General features: G+C 40.7%; 1 protein-coding gene across 2 annotated transcripts in view; it reads left to right on the forward strand.

Moving 5' to 3' along the window:
* Positions 1–22,428, forward strand: part of XPO7 (exportin 7) — a 71,542-nt gene that overhangs the window by 10,394 nt on the left and 38,720 nt on the right. For both annotated transcript variants that reach the window (XM_077805860.1, XM_077805861.1), the window contains exons 2-4: positions 16,190–16,336; positions 18,449–18,542; positions 21,497–21,663. In XM_077805860.1, coding sequence (XP_077661986.1) covers positions 16,190–16,336; positions 18,449–18,542; positions 21,497–21,663 — 408 coding nt within the window. The remainder of the gene's footprint in view (positions 1–16,189; positions 16,337–18,448; positions 18,543–21,496; positions 21,664–22,428) is intronic.

A 22,428-nucleotide genomic window follows, 5' to 3' on the forward strand; every position in this document is an offset into this window, starting at 1 on the left:
TCTTAAAAGATAATTTTAATTAAAGAAAAGTAAAAGGATCACCTCTGTAAAATCAGAATGGTAAATACCTTACGGGGTAATCAGATTCAAAACAGAGAGAATCCCTCTAGGCAAAACCTTAAGTTACAAAAAGACACAAAAACAGGAATATACATTCCATTCAGCACAACTTATTTTATCGGCCATTTAAACAAAACAGAATCTAACGTATATCTAACTAGATTGCTTACTAACTTTTTACAGGAGTTCTGACCTGCATTCCTGCTCTGGTCCCGGCAAAAGCATCACACAGACAGAGAGAACCCTTGTTTCTCTCTTCTTCTCCCCCCCAGGCCCCAGCTTTGAAAGTATCTTGTCTCCTCATTGGTCATTTTGGTCAGGTGCCAGTGCAGTTATCTTAGCTTCTTAACACTTTACAGGTGAAAGGGTTTTTCCTCTGGCCAGGAGGGATTTTAAAGGTATTTACCCTTCCCTTTATATTTATGACAGTGGCATTGCTAGACTCTAAAAGAAATCCCATCCAGCCTACCTTGGTTAGAAGAATGTTTGCTGTAGGGGAGAAAATGAGGAATTTTTATTGATTCCCTGAAAGACGCAAGGAGATCGCTATGGATACTATTGCAGTAAATAATTGTGATGTGCTAAAGTTCATAAATAGTAGGGCTGTCAAGCGATTTAAAAAAATCACGATTAATTGTGCGCTTAATAATAGAATATCATTTATTTAAATATTTTTGGATGTTTTCTACATTTTCAAATATATTGATTTCAATTGCAACACAATACAAAGTATATAGTGCTCACTTTATATTTTTTATTACAAATATTTTCACAGTAAACAAAAGAAATAGTATTTTTCAACTCATCTAATACAAGTACTGTAGTGCAATCTCTTTATCATGAAAGTTGAGCTTACAAATGTAGGCTCTAAAGTTTTACATTGTTTTATTTTTGAATGCAGTTTTTTTGGTACATAATTCTACAAGTCCATTCAATCCTTCAGCCAGTTGCTCAGACAAACAAATTTTGTTACAATTTGCAGGAGATAATGTTTCCCGCTTCTTGTTGACAATGTCACCTGACAGTGAGAACAGGAGTTCGCATGGCACTGTTGTATCCGGCCTCACAAGATATTTACGTGCCAGATGCGCTGAAGATTCATATGTCCCTTCATGCTTCAGCCACCATTCCAGAGGTGCCAAATGCAGCATACATTTCCTCAATTATCTGAAACAGGAACTATCAGCATGGCTAAGTCAGACTCCATTGAACTAAACTTGCTTAAAGCTTATTGCAGCCCTTGTATGCAAAGAGTGTTTCTTAAGCAACCATGTAATATAGGATCAATTCCACAGCCATTTCCTAAAGCCTCCTTTTTCAGTAGCTGTTTTCTTGGGGTTATTTATCATTTGAAGATCACGCACTCTTTGTTTATATTTGATGTGTGGAAAACACTGGTGACAATTTTGCTTTGTGCTTTCTGTCTTAACTTTTTTCAGTCTCCTGTTTATGCTTCATCACTCTGTGAGCTCCACAGATATTCATTCTCACTGGGAAGGCACTGAGGCCAAGACTTTAAACTGTGGGCGCCAGAGTTAGGCCTCCAAGTCAGTGGCTGGTATTTCAAAAGTGCTGAGAACCAGCGGCTCCCACTGAAGTCAACAGAGGCTGCTGGATACTCAGAATATTTGAAGATCAGACTTTGGTGCCTAACTTTAGACCCCTGAATAGTGTGGTGGGGGGTATTAATCTTGGCCTAAAACTTTTGGCTTTTCATCAGTACTGAGGCAATTCTCACTGAGCCTATGTCAGCAACTTCATTTAAATTAAAAAAAAGACTAATTCCCCCCCCTCCACCCCCCATCATACTGTACAGAAATGGATGACCTGGGAGGGAAAAAAACCTGGAAACTGTATCGACGTAAAATTTGCTTAGGGCTAAAACTATGCAGTTGTAAGCAGATGCCTTTTCCTAACCGTTCTCAAGCAAAGTTCACACACTATAGGATCAAAAGCTCATTCCCTTCCTTGGAGTTTGGCGTATTAACAAAGAAAGAAAGAAACCAATAACAAGGAGTCTGGTGGCACTTTAAAGACTACCATATTTATTTGGGCATAAGCTTTCATGGCTAAAAAACCCACTTGTTCAGATGCACACAAAGTTCATCAAAGGTTTGGTCCTCAAAGGTTTGGTGTTTCCTACCACAGGAATGTTCAGCCCACACTCTAGAACTCCTCCCTTAATCTTGTTAAGATAATGAGCCCCCTGCCTCAGTCAGTCAGCAGTAGCCCCTTAGCTGTTTCCCAACAAGATCCCCACCTGCTAACAGGATGGGGTGTTTCAAAACTCTAAGGGCCTGACTACACTTACATTTTATAGCGTTCTAACTTGCTGGCTCAGGGGGGTGAAAAATCACCCCCCTGAGCACAGCAAGTCAGAGCGCTTTAAAGCGCTCATGTAAACAGGCGCTGAGCACTGGGAGCCATGCTCGGAGCTAATCCCCTCGTGGAGGTGGATTACCAGGAGTGCTGGGAGAGTTCTCTTGCGACCACACTCGCACTTCCAAGCACTGCCGTGGGAGCACTCCCGTAACAGTGCTTTAAAGTTTCCAGTGTAGCCATGCCCTATGAGCATGTTACAGTGATCTTGGCCCAAGAGAAAACTTCCGTATCCATTTTCAGGGAGGTAAATGTATCTGCTCATTTGTTTCTCAAGTTTGTTGGTTTCATGTGTTTTTCTTCCTCAGTGAGAAGAGTTATACGACAGATGGAATGATGTCTTTGAATCAAGAAATTTGCTATTTCAGACAGTGCCATGGTGTGTTGCACTTGTGTAATACCTTTCATCAGAGGATCTCAAAGCATTTTGCGGCCCTGATGGGGGACCCTGGCAGTTAAAATTCAACACTTAAATTTTATTTAGCTTAATGGGAGTACAGGAGGGTAGAGGAAAAAATGTTCTTTTATCTTTGCATATTTTTAAGGTTTTTAGGTGTACAAACAGACTTGTTAAAATTGTATGACTTGTACAGAATCCCACATGGCTTCTGTTTATATCAGGGTGATGAGCTAATAAGAAATAGATACCGTTAAATGGGGGATGGGGCTATAGTCAACTTTCTTTACAGCTGTTTCTGCTCTGAGTCTATTCTTCTTTAGATGTAGGTCAGGACTGAGGAGTGTGAATAGCTACTGACTCAACACATTATTGTTAAATTTCACTTATGAGTCTTAGAATAATCAGTTTCACCCCTCATTTAGAAAATACCATCCATGCAACATGGAAATTCTTCAGCATGCATCCAGTGTGTTCAATAAAATGTTTGTTTACAAATAAATTGTAATCCTGACCATTTGTATGCGGCAAAGGTAATAGGAAGACTAGGGGAGAAAAACTTAAAAGATCATTTTCTAGAAAATGGAAATGCTTAAGAATTTAATCGGAGAAACTGAGCGTGCAGAATCGTTAGCAAGTGTGTATGTGATAGCGGTTTGCTTTTTCATCTAGTGTCCTATGTTGTCATGAGGTGTGGTTATATGAAAAATTCACTCCTAGATCAGAGACGTTGAAACATGAGGTTATAGCAAATACTCCACCTAAGAAATTACTGACGTTTCAGGCTGTCTTATGGCCTTACTTAACACAGTATGAAATACGAGAGAAATTTGACATTTTACCACTTTTACATAGGATACTTTAGGCGTCTAAGTAGAGTGTTTACAACAGAGTATTTTACACTAATGTGTTAAGATTTTAATATTAACATGCTGGGAGTGCTAAATAACTTTGGGAACAATCCTGCATTGGCAGGGGAGAGAGTTGATGACCTTCTCACTACTTTGAATGACTCAATTTCTCTCTTCTTTGTGTCCAAATTGGCAACCTAAGTTGCTGTGACACTGTTGCAAAGTGGTGTGTTGCTGAGTAGAAGTGTCATCTAGTGGCAAGAACAGAACATCAGCAGCAAGGACTGCTGGATGCTCTTCCGTTTGACACTGTTAGTTAACTGTTCTGCTTCTGTTACCATACATGTTAAATGGATAGTTTCCAATCTCAAGTGTGTTTAGTGTTTATAAAGAGCATTTCTTGAATGAAAGGTGTGGTTTGTAACTTTTTGGCATCCTCTCTTTTGGGTCCCCTTCACTTTGGTGCCTTCCACTCATTTTAGTTCCGTTTGTGTTTAACTTTTAGAACTCAACTAGCATTTGAATACTTTGCTGTCTCACGCTTTAGCCCTTATCTAATATATACAGGGTTCCTGCTCTACATAATTGCTATACTACATGGTATTTTTATCTTGGTAAAAACAGTAGATCTTGCCTAGTCTCTGAAGTTTTAAATAATCCCCACCTATTTTTTGCTCCTAACAGCAGATCATGTGACATCCAGAAAAGTAGTCACTGCTAGAGGAAAGCTAGTCTAATTTTTCTTAGTCTCTGCTGGAGGAGGGGAGAAGAAACTCCAGTATTCAGTCACTGCAATTTTGGAAGAGTATGCTGAAGGCTTAGCTTTGCAAACTTGGAATATAGCATCAGTACAGTTGAAGTGTTCTGCGTATTAATGGAATAGGTGATCTAGTTAAGGCATGCAACGAGAGAAATATCCATCAGTGAGGATCTCTCTAAAATAGCACCTAAAAGATTTTTATCAGAGAAAGTCATCTGATTGGATTACAGTTTGTACTGTAAATGTTTTCTGGCTGCTGAGCACATTCAATTAAAAACTATTGCCATTCATGGACTGAATCTGACACATACAAGGAAATCCCAAGTTCAGCCATCCACTCCATCCTTCAGTTGCTCTGTTGTGCTCCGGTGTTTCTATATATGTGCCTTAAAAGATTCCCTTACAAGATGTCCCTTCTGCACCTGGATACTTTGGGCAAGCTAAGGGAGTGTCGGGCTAATTTTAACGTGAGGCATGTCTACATGGGGACACTCAAAGTTAAGATGAATTAACTAAAGATGTGAAGCTAATGTGCACTAAACCCCCATGTGGAGGTTGTCATTTGGAAGTAGAGTGACCTTAGTCTGGTTTAGTTTAATACAATTTAACCGATGTGCATTAAATTGACAGTTAAATCACTTTGCACGGACACACTCAGGAAAGTTAGACAAGCCCTGCGACTTAATGGCAGTGTCTTCTAATGTCATAAACTGTATATGATGATAAACCTCGACAGTAACATTGTGACTCAAAATTAAAATAAAGCTCTCCAGAGGAATGGGCAGGAATTCTTTCAATGTTTGAATCTGGTGCTTGTGAAAGTAGTGAATTGATGATGCTCCTAAGATCATAGGCATAGGAAAGTCAAGCACATGCTTACATGCTTTTCTGAATGGGGGCCATTGGGAATAGAGGCTGTGCAAGCTTCCCATCCCCCACACAACTTTCTCATGCACCTCCTGTTTCTCCTGAGTAGATTGCTAATTCCTCTGCATTGTTCCAAATTGCACTCTGAATTTATAGATAATGCACTTATTGCCCTTCAGAGGCTAAAACAACTTCACATTGTGGCTTATGCTACAGTTCGAACCTAGGCTTCCAAAGTGGAAAGGAAGGTTTGTGTGTTTAAATGGCATGACAGTGTGTTAACTTTCATCCCCAAAAAGGACAGTTTTTTGCAGACTCTTTTGGGGTTGGATAATGGTAATAATTCTGCCTGTTGATTGAGTTTTAAATTAATCAAATCTTCATCTTTCTTTGCTATGTTCACCTCTGCTTTACGTTTGTTATACATCACAACACATGCTCAGGAATTGTAGAGTGATTATGGGTGTGTCTCCACTAAAACTGGAAGGTGCAATTCCCAGTTCACTTAGACATAATCACACAAGCTCGATCTATGGTTAGTGTGCTAGCTCTGAAGTGTAGCTACCCTGAATATAGTCCTAGGGTCTCAGACGGGATCATACTCGGGCAGCTAGCCCCTTACACCGTACAGCAACCGTTCTGTTTTTGGTGCACTACCTGGATCAGAGCAAAGGCAGGTGTGTCTGCTTGAGCTGGAACTCAGACCTTCCATCTCCATTGTAGACCTACCCAAAATCTTTTCCCTCTCGGCTCCAGCTGGCCTACATTTCTACCTGCTAAGCAGTGAACAATCACTAAAAACAGGAATTTCAGTACTGCTGCCTGCAAGGTTGGTGCTAGTAATAGCTAGTCATTCTAAACAAAACAACAGCTTATTCTTTAATTAAAGGGACATCGGCAGCCCAACATGAAACTTTCCTCAAAAGTTCAAGATCATGAAGGTCCTGATTCCTTATCTTCTTTTTTGTTGCTGAGAAACTTTTTAAAGAATGAAAACAGATGGAATAACCATGATTTTTCTCAACCACTCATGTATGTATGTTTTCGGTTCTGAAGCAGTTAACTAACAAACTTTATTCTGAGTGCTAGGCTAACACTGACCGAGTTTTGTGTACAAACAAGGATGATTTGTCATAAGTGGAAAATGGTGTTAAACAAAAGGAGCCAAGTTTATTTCAACAAAGTTCAGAACGCTGGAGGAGAAGAATCAATATTTGCCAGAAGGCAGAGAGGCCATTTATTAGGAGGGAAATGTTATATCCAGGCCTCTAACAAAATATTAAAGAATGGACAGTAGTGTGAAACTATATACAGTTGGTTGTCAATCCTTTTTTTTTTTTAAGTGTATCCTTTTGTTTTTAATTTTGGAAATAGAATGTTAGGTCAATGTTTAATAGTTCATATACAGGTTCATATTCAGATTGTGTACATTGTCATAGCTCTATTGAAGCCAATGGAGCTATGCTGACTTCAGTAGCTGGGAATTGGGTTCAATGTCGTTGTGTATTAAGATCTTGCAGAAAACCTAAGACACGAAAATGAGTTAAACCTCACTAGGGACATAAAAGGCAATAAGAAGATGTTCTTTAAATACATTAGGAGCCAGAGAAAGATGAAGTAAAGTGTAGGTCCTCTACTTAGCGGCAAAGGAGAGCTAATAACTGGTGACATCAAGAACGTTGAGGTGTTTAATGCCTATTTTGCTTCAGCCTTCGCTAAAAAGGTTAATGGTGATTAGATGCTCAACACAGTTAATATTAACAACTCGGGAAGGAACGCAAGCCAAAATAGGGAAAGAACCACTTAAAGAATACTTACATAAGTTAGATGTATTCAAATCAGCAGGGCCTGATGAAATTCATCCTCAGGTATTTGAGAGCAGGCTGAATCTAATTCAGAACCGTTAGCAATTATCTTTGAGAACTCTTGGAGGTCGGTTGAGGTCCCAGAGACTGAAGAAGGGCAAACATACTACCTAACTTTAAAAAGGGGAACAAAGAGGACCTGGGAATTATAGACCAGTCAGCCTAACTTGGATACCTGGAAAAATACTGGAACAAGTTATTAAACAATCAATTTGTAAGCACCTGGCGGATACTAGGGTTAAAAGGAATAGTTAGCATGGCTTTGTCAAGAACAAATCATGCCAAACCAATCTAATTTTCTTCTTTGACAGGGAAGTAGTAGATCTATCACATCTTGATTTTTAGTAAGGCTTTTGGCATAGTCCCACATGATGATATAAGCAAAGTAGGGAAATGTAGTCTAGATGAAATTATTATAAGATGGGTTCAGAACTGGTTGAAAGACCCTACTCAGAGTAGTTATCAATGGCTCGCTGTCAAACAGGGAGGATGTATCTAGAGGGACCTGCAGGGGTCAATCCTGGATCCAGCACTAGTTGATATTTTCATTAATGACTTGGGTCATGGAGTAGAGCATATAAAGTTTATAGAGCTTATAAAATTTGCAGATGATGCCAAGATGGGTGGGGTTGCAAGCACTTTGGAGGACAGGATTCAAATTCAAAACAACCTTGAGAAACTGGAGAATTGGTCTGAAATCACAAAGATGAAATTCAATAGACAAGTGCAAAGTACTTCATTTAGGAAGGAAAAATCAAATGCACAACTACAGAATGGGGAATAATTGGCTTACGTGGTAGTACTGCTGAATAAGATCTAAGGTTTATAGTGGATCACAAATTGAATGAGTAGGCAATATGATGCAGCTGCGAAAAAAGCAAATATCATCATTCTGGGATGTATTAACAGGAGAGTTGTATGTAAGACACAGCAATTGTCCCTCTCTACTTGGCACTGGAGAGGCCTCAGCTGGACTAATGTATCTAATTCTGGGCACTGCATTTCAGGAAAGATGTGGACAAATTGGAGAGTCTAGAGGAGAATAAGAAAAATGATAGAAGGTTTAGAAAACCTGACCTAGGAAGAAAGATTTGGGGGAAGGAGGGGGCATGTTTAATCTTGAGAAACTAAGACTGACAAGGGACCTAGTAGCAGTCTTCAAATATGTTAAGGACTGTTATAAAGAGGACTGAGATCAATTGTTCTCTGTCTTCTAAAGGTAGGACAAGAAGTAATGGGCTTAATCTGCAGCAAGGGGGAGATTTGAGGTTAGATATTAGGAAAAACTTCCTTAACTATAAGGATAGCTTAAGCTCTGGAATAGGCTTTCAAGGGAGGTTGTAGAATCCCCATCAGTTGAGGTTTTTCGAACACAGGTTGGACAAACACCTGTCAGGGATAGTCCCTTTAGAATGTCTTGTTGATGCCACTTTCTAACACTGTGGATTCAGAGAAGGATGCCTTGCATTTTAGGCCAAAGAGGAATCCATGGTTAAATGTCCTCTGACTTCCCTATTTTTAATTTAGTTACATCTTTAATCTGTTCTGCTTTCAGACTTCGTAAATAAGGGAGGAAAATGTGATATCAGCACAGAAATGTCTCAAATCTGAGGGATTAAAATTGTTTATGGAACTGAAGAGTAAATACTAACTTTAAATTCTAACTTGAGCCTTGTTTGAGGAGCTCAAGCCTTGGGGTTTTCAGATTTTGTTTTATTTTTATCAGTGTATCCCAGACTGATAAAGCAGTTTTCTGTATAAACTATTTGTTGGTAAAAAGTTTACAGATAGTTGTCTGTCTAAAACTCACTAGTGGCTAATATGCTACAGGCGCTAGTGTAAGAGGTCTCTGGCCAGAACTTCACAACCAACCCCAACATTGTGTGCTGCTTTTCCTGCTCTCCGGGCAGTTTGCCTGAATTATGGAGGGTTGTTACTGGTAGTGATCTCCTAATGGCTTATTAGTCGACCATTTCAACAACAGAACATCAAAAATTTCTCTTATGACAGTTGTATGGCAGTGCTCTATTTGTGCAAGAGAACATGTCTACCTGTACCCTGTTGTGATGGCTATACTGTGATAGCTAATGGTGTCTCAGCAATCATTTGGCTAACATTTAATTTTGCATTGCAATCTATTCTCTCCAAAACATGTGAGGTGAGTGCTCATTTTCCAAATGAGTAAACTAAGGCACAAAGATTGAGGTTCACTTACGATTCACCACTGTAAACCTAGAATGCAGCACAAGGGCTGTTGAGAGAGTCCATTTATTCATGTAATTACTTTACCAGTGTGAGGGCATAAATATCCATCCGTGAAACTCGTCTTAAATTAGTCAATAAGATTTTCATCGAAGAGAATGATCTCATTGGCGTACTGCCTTCTGTGGATGTTTTCTTGGTGTTTGAGCAGATTAACAATAAAACTACTATTCAGGCATTGCTTCTAACTGACAAATGCAAGGAAATGCCAAATAAAAGCCTCCCCTTCATCCTTCACTTTCCCTGTTCTGCAGTGGTTATTTTGGTGCACATTAATGTATAATATCTAATCCAATACCTGGATATGTTGAAGTAAGTTACAGGTGATTTACGAAGCAGAAAAAAATTGGTTGCTTTATGATGTGTATATACAATAGGCTATCTCTTCAAAATCTGGGGGGAAGCAAGGTTTTGGGGCTGCCTAGACACGAGGCAAGCTGCGCTTTAGATCCCTTTTAGATCCTCTCCAGTGCACCCCTTTGACAGATTTCACTATCTTCACCTCTCTCTCTGGGTGGAACCCTGAAGTCCTCCCATTCCTAGACTGGGTCTCTGAGCTGCAGTCCCGTGTTGACCAACTTTACATCAGGTCCATCCAGCACCTGTTTGGCACTTGTAAGCCCTTTCCCTCTGGGAGCCTGGGACTAGCAACCGATTAAAGTGACTCTCACGGCTTCTTCAAAGACAAGTATTTATTTACCCAAGGATACACAGCAGAGAGATGGGTTAAAGCAAAGACTTATGCATGTATTTCCTCTTACCTAAACCTTAATCTTTCCTTGCAAGCTTTGGTAAGCTCTACTCACCCGTTACTTCCATCTCTAGCTGAGGATAGTCAGTTTGCTTGCTGCAGTTTCTCTGTCAGCACCCCACCCCCAGGCAGCTACTGACAATCAGTATCCGCATCCTTGTTTCAAGTTGTCTTTTTAACTGTAGTCTCTTTTTCCATCTTACACTTTCAGCATTGGTAACCCGTAACTCTGCCTGTCGTCTGGAAAATAGCATCTTCCCACTTACTGGCCCAGCCATTGTTGTCTTAACTCCCTTGTAGTTGTTTACCATTGGTGTCTTATTTCATTATTTAGGTTCCTGCTTTGTTCTGCCTAACTGCCTCCTTTGACTTAGATGAGTGGAGAGAGACAGGCAAAAATCAGCGGTAAACTGAAGTACGTAGGGGATTCTTAATAAATTACTGAGCCATCTCCCTCATTCTCCACAGGGTGTTTTTGTTTAGTGTTTTAGAAACTCTTATCCTGTCTTGGCTGGAAGACTATGATGTTTGCAGAGCTGATGCAAATGATGGCACAAAAGGCAAGACTGAAAATTGAACTGTTAAGAGGGAAATGATTTTTAATGAGGTTAAAACTCTTTGGTGGATTGTATATGGTAACACCTATTTTAACTTCATTGACTTAGTAACACACTGAATAAAGGAAGCCTGTGTTTAAAGACTGAATATCTGTTCCCCTAAAATTAAGATATTAATTCAAAAAATAAACCTCTTTTCTTACTCCCACTGGGCCTCCAACAAAACTAGGGAAGACCAGACTCTCTATTCCTGATGCTTCTAAATTTGAAAGAACATGTAACTTTCAGATCTGCCTCATTCATCATAAAAAAACAAACACAAAAGCACTCACCAAGAGTGTAATTCTGTCTCCATGGAAGTCGCTGGCAAAACTCTTACTGATTTTAATGGGGCTAGAATTTCACCCCAGATTTTTACATCCTTGGCAAGAGTCCCATTTAAGGATAAGTGGCTGCCTAATGACTTTCATTCCATTTAAATGAGACCTTTCACTTAACAGTAATGTTTTCTAATGTATGCTTTCTGTGGTGATGGACCCCTAAACAACGTTACCATGACTTAGAAATAAATAAAACCACATTTGGAATTTTGCCGTTGCAGGGACCTCAAGAATTGGTGCAGCTCCATCTCTTCTGTTCTCTGCCTATGGCACATGATAGTTTACTCTTCTAAGGGCTGCAATACTTTGGTCTAATTTCAGTGGTTGGGTTTCGTGGGATGGGGAGGTGAGGGTGGCCTGTCCTCTAAAGGAGGTCAGACTAGGGATAGTGTACATGAACCCTGACTAACTTGGTGCTTGTGAAAGAGGCCTATTGAGAGTGCTCTCAAAGGCAAGGCATAGTATGAACAGGAGCTTTTCAAGCTCTCCCCATACAGCTCTAGTGAGGCACTGTAATGTTACCCTGCAGCACCTGCGGCTACTTCATTGCTAGATTTCTCGTGAGCCAAGATTTCTGATTCTTCTGCATTGTTACAAAGTGCACTGTGGATTTAGTGATATGAGACTAAAATGATCTAACTCATTACACTTGTAACTTTCACCACTACCTGAACCCAGGCTTCCAAAGTGGGAAGGAGGACGTGTGTGTTAATCCCCAGTGTAATATCCTTTAATGTTTGCCCCCAGAAAGGAGAGGTTATTACTGGCCTACTTTGGTTTGAACATCAGTGGTATGAGTGTCCTGCCTAAAGTCCTGCACCGCAGTAAGCTAGTTTTGCTGTTATACTTCAGTGCTGTGGACATTATTTATAAAGCAATTCTTGGAAATAAGTGAACATCTTCCAGAATGACACATTCCCAATGAGCCTTCGATTGCTTAATTGGTACATTATTTTTTCCATTGGGATATACCAGTTGGATTGTACTGTAATAAAGCTGACTTCATTGCCACTTACCTTATCTTTTATTGCAATGTGTTCTCACTTAGCTCAGCAGTCCTCATTTTAAACTCTGTGCCAATATATCCTTGGCTTCTCATTTGGTGAGATGCTAGGATTTGTGATTCTCTTGTTCAGTAGACCCTTGGGCAGAAAGAACTGTGTCTGGAGTTAAACCTCTTGAATTGATAGGTTTGGGTATGAGGTTAAAAAGAGCTACTTAAAACTTGAAAACGAAGTAGATTTCAAAATACTTTCTGGGATTTGATTAGTGGAAATTTTCCTCTTGATTATTTGAGACAATGTGAAACTGATCTCTGAGGCCGCATGAGTATGTGCCTGTGAAGGGAGCCAGCGTTCTCCTACCAGATCAGAGCAGCCTCAAATCTTAATCTTGATCTGAGACATGGGAGTGAGGTAAGCAATTTTTACAGCAGACATAGCATTGCACATGCCCGTGTATTTGAGAGCACAGTGGCAGCTTTTGTTTCAAGGAAACTAAACTTAGACCGTTAAATGAAACTACAACCTTTTGCTCAACAACAGGTAATGAACAGTGTTCTTGTTTTGTGTTTTTGTTTTTTAAACAAAAGGTCATCACTTACAAATACAAACTGAAATCAGTGTAGATAGGGCTAATGTATATTAGACAAGTTACACCAATAGAATTAAATGGATTTAAAATTAATTTTAACTCCACCAATGCAAACCTCTATAGATGCACTTAAATCAGTTTAAACCTTCCTTAAGGTAAATCATTATAAATTGGTAAATGTAGTGAATTAAGCTAAATCAATTTAAGTGAGGCTTAAACCAGTTTAAGTACTTGAATGTTAGGGGTATGCATTGATTTTTTTTTTTAATTCATTTAGTCACACCAGTGCAACTTTTCTAAAGTAGACCAGCTCATAGACTTAAATTCTCAAGAAAGAAGCTGATCTGAGACAAAATCCTCCAACAAACAAGTGTGTCCCCACCTTTGCATTACATTGCAGGGTAACCACAATAAACGTAGGGGTGGAAGAGAAATTAGATTCTCCAGAAATTTGAAATAATAATATAAATAGTCAGGGACTACCTTCACAGGGAAACTGTCTTGAAATATACATCCCATATGAGCTCTAGATAGCTTTTACTTCAATTAAAATAGTCTAAGAATTGATCAAAATAATCTCCTCTGGAACCAGAGATAAAATCAAACTCATAACACCCCATTTCACCCACAAATGTCAGCTGTTGTCATGTCTTTCGTTCCACAGAAACCTGAGTAAATGGACGGGACTTGCACAGATGTAATCCATTTTGGATTATGGGATGGAGGAAGGAGGAATAAATTCTGAAATTTGAGTAATTGATGGCCTTTCATAGAGACTATCTTACTGGCAACTGTTTCTTAAATAGAGGAGGGGGTACTCCAGTTGAAGTGAGCTGTAGCTCACAAAAGCTTATGCTCAAATAAATTTGTTAGTCTCTAAGGTGCCACAAGTACTCCTTTTCTTTCTGCTGACCTCAGTCTGTGTCAGTATTGAATGGGAAGGGAGGGTCTCTCCAGCAAGCAGGTCTCAAGCCACATAGGGCTGTCATAGGTCAAAACCAAGACCTTAAACGAACCATGCAGCTCAGAGATTCATTGCTTACCAGTAGCCATCTGGGTTGGGAGGGGGAGGAGTTAGGAGTTATGCTGCCAAAGGCTATATAAATATACTTGGAATAACACACTAGGTTTTCCTTCTCAAGCATTCAGCCTTTTTTTACTGATCCCATCTCATCTCCTACCCCTCAAGAAGTTCTTTCTCTCTTCCCCTAGACTATTCAGTTCCTCCCCTGATAAAACATCTCTGTAATGCAGTGTTCTGTGTTCCTGATCTTTCAGCCCCAGGCACAAATGCTTGAACTTAAGGGAGGAAAACAAGTTGAAAATTTAATATTAGAAATTCTTTGGTAGCAAATAAATTAACGTTTATGAAGCACAGAATGCTTCCAGTCTTACTCTGGAGGAGGAGGACATGTATGGTAGAGGGGAAGCTGTGCTAATAATCTGTACTTTTAAATAACTTCAGCGTAATTCTAAGGACCTTCTTAGTAGAGAGGTTTTAGTGTGTGCAGGGAGTAGTTTATTCTGAGAGCAAAGACCAAAGCTTAGAGGCAAGAATGACAGTAAAGATTAGGGGGATAGGAGGGTACCTTCAGGAGTATGTTCAGTCTGGCAGGCTGTCATGGCAGCAATACATGATGCTATTATACGGTAGCCACCTGTTCAACAAGACACCTAATTACTCCTGCTCCCTGGCCAGTAGTGAATTGGGTATAATGGAAAGCTGCTTGTGTGTAGTCTGAAAGCAGAAGAAGCAGCAAAAATGATTATGAATGTGCTCCTGGTATAGCTATTATTTGGAACTACGTTAGTGATTCTCCTGGAGGAAGCTCTGTAACTTGTTATATCTTGAAAGGCTGATGTGATGGGAGCATTGGTAACTGAAGGAATTGGTGACAGGTTTCAGAGTGGTAACCATGTTAGTCTGTGTCCACCAAAAAAACCCAAAAAACCACGAGGAGTACTTGTGGCACATTAGAGACTAACAAATTTATTTGGCTATAAAGCTTTTGTGGGCTAAAACCCACTTCATCAGATGCATGCAGTGGAAAATACAGTGGGAAGATGTATAACACAGAGAACATAAAAAAATGGGTGTTGCCATACCAACTGTAATGAGACTAATCAATTAAGGTGGGCTATTATCTGCAGGAGGAAAAATAACTTTTTTAGTGATAATCTGGATGGCCCATTTCAAACAGTTGACAAGAAGGTGTGAGTAATAATAGGGGAAAAATTAGCATGGAGAAGTAGTTTTTACCTTGTGTAATGACCCGTCCACTCTCAGTCTTTATTCAAGCCTAATAACTGGTGTCCAGTTTGCAAATTAGTTCCAATTCTGCAGTTTCTCGTTGGAGTCTGTTTTTGCAGGATTTTTTTGTTAGAGAATTGCGACTTTTAGGTCTGAAATTCAGTAACCAGGGAGGTTGAAGTGTTCTCAGACTGGTTTTTGAATGTTATAATTCTTGATGTCTGATTTGTGTCCATTTATTCTTTTGCATAGAGATTGTCCGGTTTGGCCAATGTACGTGACAGAGGGGCATTGCTGGCACATGATGGCATATATCACTTTGGTAGATGTGCAGGTGAACGAGCCTTTTATGGTGTCCCATGGTGGTACAGGCTTCTTTACTTTTCAAGGAATATTGCAGAATTGGTTCAGATTGCCCCTCTTTCTCCGCCCCTCAAAAAATCCGTATCCTACTTTTATTATTATAATAGAGAAACATAGATGTGCATGGTGATTGCATAACTCCCTCTATAAAAAGATCTGACTTACAAGCTAATGGCTTTAGCCTCTTGGTAACCCTGCATCGTAGGTAAGTGTTATAGCCCCATTTTACAAGTGAGGAAACTAGGACTCTGATCCTGTCCTTGCTTGGTGGGCAGACCCCGTTGAAGTCAGTGGGGTTCCATGCAGGCATATGACTCCATATGCACGGAGCTTACTGTGGGATTGGGACCAGAGATACAAAGATGTGACTTATTAAAGCTCACTCAAGAGGCATGTGGTAGAGTTGGGAATAGAACCCAGGCTCCTGACCATCCTCAGTACATGAAGAAAAAGGCCATGCTCTGGATAAAAGTTGAACTCATGGGAGTGAGTGGCAGAGCATTGGAATTCGCTCTCTTGCAAAATGCTAGGGAAGGGTAGGGAGATGGTGCAAGACATGTTCTTAGGCAGGGTGTCTAGCAGGATATCTGTGACTCTTGCGGGGGGGATTTCTCATGTGCCCATCAAGCAGCAATTGTTTTGTGCCTAATTCAGGTGAAGATGGCCATGAAACGTCTAAAAAAGTAGCATACGCTGAAAAGCCAGGTATGATTTCAACACACTCATTCCTTAAAACGGATGAGAGAGATTGCACGGCCGAGTCGCTCCCGAACAAACCTGTAAAAAGAAACATTGTTTTAACTGATTTTTTTTTCTCCCCCCCCCCCCCCCCCCCGTGGTCATTCCATTACAGAGCCTAGCCCAGCTCGAGAACCTGTGCAAGCAGCTGTACGAAACTACAGACACCGCAACGCGGCTCCAGGCAGAAAAAGCCTTGGTCGAGTTCACCAACAGCCCGGACTGTCTGAGCAAGTGCCAGCTCCTCCTTGAAAGAGGAAGTGTACGTAGAAAATAATAATAATCAGATTCAAACGAACTGGCATTCAAATTTTGACATTTTGGGTGAATGCTCTGAATGAAACAGGGAGCACATTAGTTTCTGCATACCCAGTAAGCTGGAACGTGTAATATTCACGAACGTCTTCTGCATACCAGACTTAAACCTTCCGTTGGTCCTGCGTTTTCTATTGGTTTAGAAAAAATTGGAGTGTACCCACTAAGAGGTTTCCCTTTTGAGGAATCCTGCTTAGATCCTAAAGCACATCTAATCCACAAAGATAAGTATGCTTAAACAGAGTTATGAAATGTGGTTCAGACTTGATATAGCGTAGTTGTTAGTTGTTGGGTGGGTTGTGGGGAGATGAAGTGTGGAAGGGGTTATTGTGAGTGGGAACACAAAGTAGGACTCTATAACCATGCTAGGAAACAGTGTGTGAATTTGGGCTAAAGTGTCACTAACACTTCTAGCAGGAGAGCTACTGTTGCACGATCATTCCAGTTTTGTCCGTGCGTCTGTTTATAGTGTGAATCACATGAAAAGAACCTGTCTTTTGATAGATGAGTTCTTGATTAATCTTATGGGCCAACCCATTATGCAGCCTGATCTAAGAATACAACGTTAACTCTGAAAGGCAGATTTTCTTATTTCCACTGCTTTAGGAGTTCTAAAATAGCTTGGAAGATGTGATCAAAGATTAAAATCCCAGCATGAGATCTGAGACTCAGATGGGATTAAAACAGCCGTTTGCTTTGGGCCATTTTATCTTACTACTAAGAATCTCTTAAAGCAAAGGTTAGCCTCTCCAATAATGTCCTCAAAGCAATCTAGCAACAATTTCAACCAGAGGAAATAACCATTTTTATCTTTACAGTACTTTTTTTCCCCTTCTAAGTGGTCACTTGATTCACTTTGTGGCAGGATAAATTATGCTTAAAATTGCTTGGTCACAGGACCTTTTGAGGCTTGACTTATGGCCCAATGTGCATTCAGCCCTTTGAGTCTATTAGATCAGTGCCTTACTCACAAAAAATCAGGAAGCATTAGCCACCCTGTCTCAAAGGATCAAGGAACCAGAATGAGATGGGGCACTGTGCAGTGTAGTCCCAGCTGAACACAAGAGCTGAATTATTTATCTCTTTGTATTGTAAGTTTTTTGTGTGTGGACTCCTTAATTTCTTTGGAATAAAAAATAAATTAACCTCTGGGTTTCAAATTGCATTTGTGTTGACCATGGAGGAACCAGCAACTAGCACAGGGAAAAAAGGAGGGGTCAATTTTTATGGGAAGTCTCTATATTACTTTGAATATAACCCGTTTTGTATCTGTAGTCTGTGTCAGATTGCCATTTTGTAAAGCTGATGCACAAATTGGATGATCTGACTCACTTACATTAAACTCTCTTTGGGCATATTATTATAAATGGGTTTCTGGTCTCTTGGATTCTTGGAATAGGTTATAGAGGCAAATCCTTTTTGTAGTACTGGGTATTATTTAACACAAGAAACACTTTCAATTATACTGCCCGCAATTCATAGAATCTCATACAGCCTAGGATTTCTGATGGTTCACTCACATTATCTGTATCCTATTCCCTAGATTAAATTAGTAATGTCCATTGGTCCGAGTGCTATTCTTTATGATATATAAATAAAATATGAAGGGGGAGGGAAAACTAACCTGTTTTGTAGTCAAGTGGAAGAGTTTGAAGTGTTTGTGTAAAATCTAGGACTGAGCGTGCAGTAACACTCGCCTGCAGCATATTGCTATTGGCACTTGTTCCTTCCTGCTTGCCATAATTCTCTCTACCCTTATGTGGGGGCACACAGGTGGGGGGGGGGTATGTCATGCTGCTGCTGCTGTCACCCGGTTATCTTTTGCCTTCTAGATGTTCTTTTTAAAATATTTTGGATAAACTTGGTGTATACAGAAACAAGGAACTAAGACAGTCAAGAGCATTTAGACTTGTGAACTGAGCTAATATTGAAGCCCAAGTTTTCAGAGACCTGAAAGTTATTGGGTTAACGCAGTGCACAACCACCTTGTCTTCTGCTGTGGCCTCTTTTATACTGAAACTTACATTAAACTGCTGCTTGTTGTGTCGTTTCTTTACAGTCCTCCTACTCCCAATTATTGGCAGCTACATGCCTTACAAAACTTGTGTCACGAACAAACAATCCTCTGCCATTGGAACAGCGAATAGACATTCGTAAGTAGAAGTCTTTCTTTTCTCTAGCCAAGCCATTGGCATAGCAAGCAAATACTATGGATAATGACTAATTAACAGTACCACATTGTGACAGGAAGTCTTTCTGCGAGCTACTAAGATTTATGGACACTGGTAGCCTCAAACGTATAGTGAAAAGGCACCTTTGCTGTCAGATAATCTTTTCCTATCCCAGAGAGTACTGGGTTTGAATGCCAGATAGATAGGAGTTATCCAGGTTCAAAGTAATCACAAATGTGTGGTCTTACGATTGAACAAATTTTAAGATAGTAACTCAATTCTCTATAAATTAGGCTATTCATCTCCTAATTCCTTCTCTTCCCTACTTGTTCCTTATAGCAAGGGGTATCTTAATTAATCCAGTTATTAGGAAAGGTGATTATTTTGTATTTGCCCTTTTTTGTTCTTCTGCTTCGCCCGGGGCGGGGGAGAAGAAGGGAGGGATTTCTTTCTGTTCATTGTCTCCCAAGACATTGGAGACAGATACTGGCTAAAGTCTGCTTTTTGCCTGTGACCCAGTACAGGGATAACTTTCCTGTTCTCTTGTCTGTATGAAATTGCATTGAACTGAGACTGGTAAGCTTCGCAGCTCTGCTGCTATCAAAGGAGCTCAGCCACAGCTCTGATCCTAGTCAGCGCTAAAGAGTGGGCCAAGGTGGAAAGCAACTTGGAAAACCTAGAATTCTAGTAATCCAAGGCTGAAAGTAAACCCTGATTGTGACCACAGATTACTGTATGTTCTGTCTTTCCAGACAGTGATCTGTGCTAAAGAGTGATAGAGCAGGTCTGATTGCACTGATGCACTCCTTTTAGGGAAGGAAGGGAGAATGAATAGGACACTTGGGCAGTCTCTTCCAAGGATATAGACTCATAAACATTAACGTCAGAAGGGACTATCGTGATCATGTAGTCTGACCTCTTGCACGTTGCAGGCCACAGAACATCACCCACCTGCTCGTGTAATAGACCATAACCTCTGGCTGAGTTACCAAAGTCCTCAGATCATGATTTAAAGACTTCCAATTGGAGAGAATTCACCATTTACACTAGTTTAAACCTGCAAGTGATGCATGCCCCATGCAGGAGAGGAAGGCAAAAAACAAAGGGTGTCTGCCAATCTGTTTAGGGGGAAAATTCCCTCCCAATGCCGAATATAGCAATCAGACCCTGAACATGTGTGCAAGCCCCATCGGACAGAGAATGGCAGATATGGTTTCAGAATTGAGAATGCTTTGTGGGACTCCGCTTGTCACTTGCAGTAGTTCCTGTGAGAGAGTCATTCTGATGGGATAGGGTAGAAGCCTATTTCTGACTAGTGTCTTGTTGGGAGAGTAACTATGGTATCTCCTTTTCTTTGTGTGGTTGTGACCGTAGGGACTCTTCTTTGCCCAACTGGCAAAAGGTTTACTGTTCTGTAACAACATCTCTTATCAGGCCTTACAAACTTTCTACTCCTAACGCACCGCTTTCATAGTATGTGTGAGGTGTAAAATGGAAGCTTATGTCATATGGATCCTCATAATAGTTATGTGATGTATGCCCTGGTGATATTTAAAAAGTTGTTTGTATATACATACTGAAAATGTTTTAGAATCTGTCTCCCAGCCACGGTTGGCAAGCAGGTTTTGCCAGACAAGGGAAGTGGAATCACCTACCTCGTTTGTTTATATGTAATTCAAACGTTGTAAAGTCCAGCACAAAAGATGCCCCATTTACACATGAGAATCAACAGGAAAAATAGATCAAGGGGGGGATGCAAAATAAACTTGGGGGGGGCACTTTGGCGCCAGCACACAAGGAAGTAAACCACATGCAGTCTTTCTGACTCTGAGGTATAAGAGAGAGAGGCACAAGGATCCCTCTTTTATCTTGCACTTGAGCGAGTGACGCTGCAGTGCAGTTGTATCAAAGAAAACAGGATCTCAACCAACCTTGGTTGAAATGCTGCAAGAAAGACCATAGGTGACAAATTGCTCTAGACAAGTTCAGCCTGTTAAAGTTTAGTCTTAGCCTAGTGCAAGCATTTCATACTTTTCTTTTACTTGTAACCCGTTGTTTTTCTTGTCTGTGCAAACTGTGCCTTAAATCTTTCCCTTTGTTAATAAACTTACATTTGTTTTTACTATACATAGATTACAGTGCTGTGTTATGTTAGAGCTGATACTCAGCTGAATCAAACAAGCTAGTGTGTATGTACTGCTCACCTGGGAGTAGTGAACCTTTTAATTACTGTGAGTGTCCGGTGAGAGGGATCTTTTCAGGGTGGTTCGTGGCCTGGGGTGCACCTATTGTTAACCTGCAAGGCTGAGTAAGGGCTTGCAGAGCCCTGAGAAGTGTGTGAGAATGGCTGAAGGACTGACACCCAGCTACCACGCACAAGACTCTGTCACGCTGGATGCAGGAGTGGGATAGCAAGGTGACTTGCCGTCTGGGGTCCCTGAGAAAGCGTGTCATCGGTGCTTTACCAAGCCAGAGTTAGTCAGCTTCTCCTTTCTCCCTGGACAACGGAATGCCCTGATGTTGGGGGAGCCTGTCCTGAGGGAAAGGTCCTTCAACCTTTCAGCAGTTCTTGCCAGACATGTTCTTACAAAGGACTGAATTCCTCTTCTAATACAAAATAACACACTTTTGGGTGGGAAGAATCTGTTTTACATGAATACCCACCCACAATTTCATATCTCTAGAACCTCCAGACCCTTGGTGTATTGTATTGTGACTAGTCTGTCAAAAAAGACCTGAATAAAAGGTCAGTTATGGTTGTCTGGATACCATAACTGCATTTACATGCTTTCAACATGGTGATTTGTTTCCTGTGTTTCGATGTAAGCTGTATAAAGATATTTTTCCTAATGCAGGTTCACAACCTTATGTTCAGCTTAACAGTCTCTTTGTCTAGGAATTTCCTTATTTTTATTCTTCTTTTTTTTGTCTTGCAGGGAACTATGTGCTCAACTACCTTGCCACCAGGCCAAAGTTGGCAACTTTTGTAACGCAAGCACTAATTCAGTTATATGCCAGGATCACAAAGTTGGGCTGGTTTGACTGTCAGAAGGATGAATATGTCTTCAGAAATGTGATCACAGATGTCACAAGGTTTTTACAGGTCAGGGACACCTTTAAAAATAAAGTGGGGCGGGGGGAGAACCAAAAACCTGGTGTGATCGGAGTGTTCTTGTTGTGCATGAGTTGCCATATAATGCTCTGAGAACCAGGGCAAGTGTGTAGCTATTTTTCTGCTTCCACTGCATTAGCTGTTGCTACTCAAGAGCTCTAGTATGTATGGCCTGTTAAAGTTGATAAATCTAAAAATCAACCTGTCTTAATAACTGTCCCATATGAGATTGTAAACCCTTCATGATAGGGACTGTCATTTTGATTTCTGTAAAGTGCCTGGCACTCATGGTGTGCTATGTGACAGGGTTGGGCCAGATGGCTACAGGAGAGTAAGAGAAGGCCGATATATTAGCCCCAGGTTAAGTAGGTCCCTTTTCCCTGGGTAAGGTAACAGGGAAGGTTCCAGAACAATCAGCAACCTTCTGGAGACAATTAAGGCTGATTAGAACACCTGCAGCCAATCAAAAAGCTGGTCGAATCAATTAAGGCAGGCTAATCAGGGCACCTGGGTTTAAAAAGGAGGTCACTTCAGTTTGTGGTGCGCATGTAAGGAGCTGGGAGCAAGAGGCGCTAGGAGCTGAGAGTGGGAATGCGGACTGTTGGAGGACTGAGGCGTAGAAGCATCCTCAGACACCAGGAGGAAGGTCCTATGGTGAGGATAAAGAAGGTGTTGGGAGGAGGCCATGGGGAAGTAGCCCAGGGAGTTGCAGCTGTCGCACAGCTGTTCCAGGAGACACTCTAAACAGCTGCATTC

The sequence above is a fragment of the Eretmochelys imbricata genome, chromosome 26, assembly GCF_965152235.1.
Source record: "Eretmochelys imbricata isolate rEreImb1 chromosome 26, rEreImb1.hap1, whole genome shotgun sequence".
Lineage (NCBI taxonomy): Eukaryota > Metazoa > Chordata > Testudines > Cheloniidae > Eretmochelys > Eretmochelys imbricata.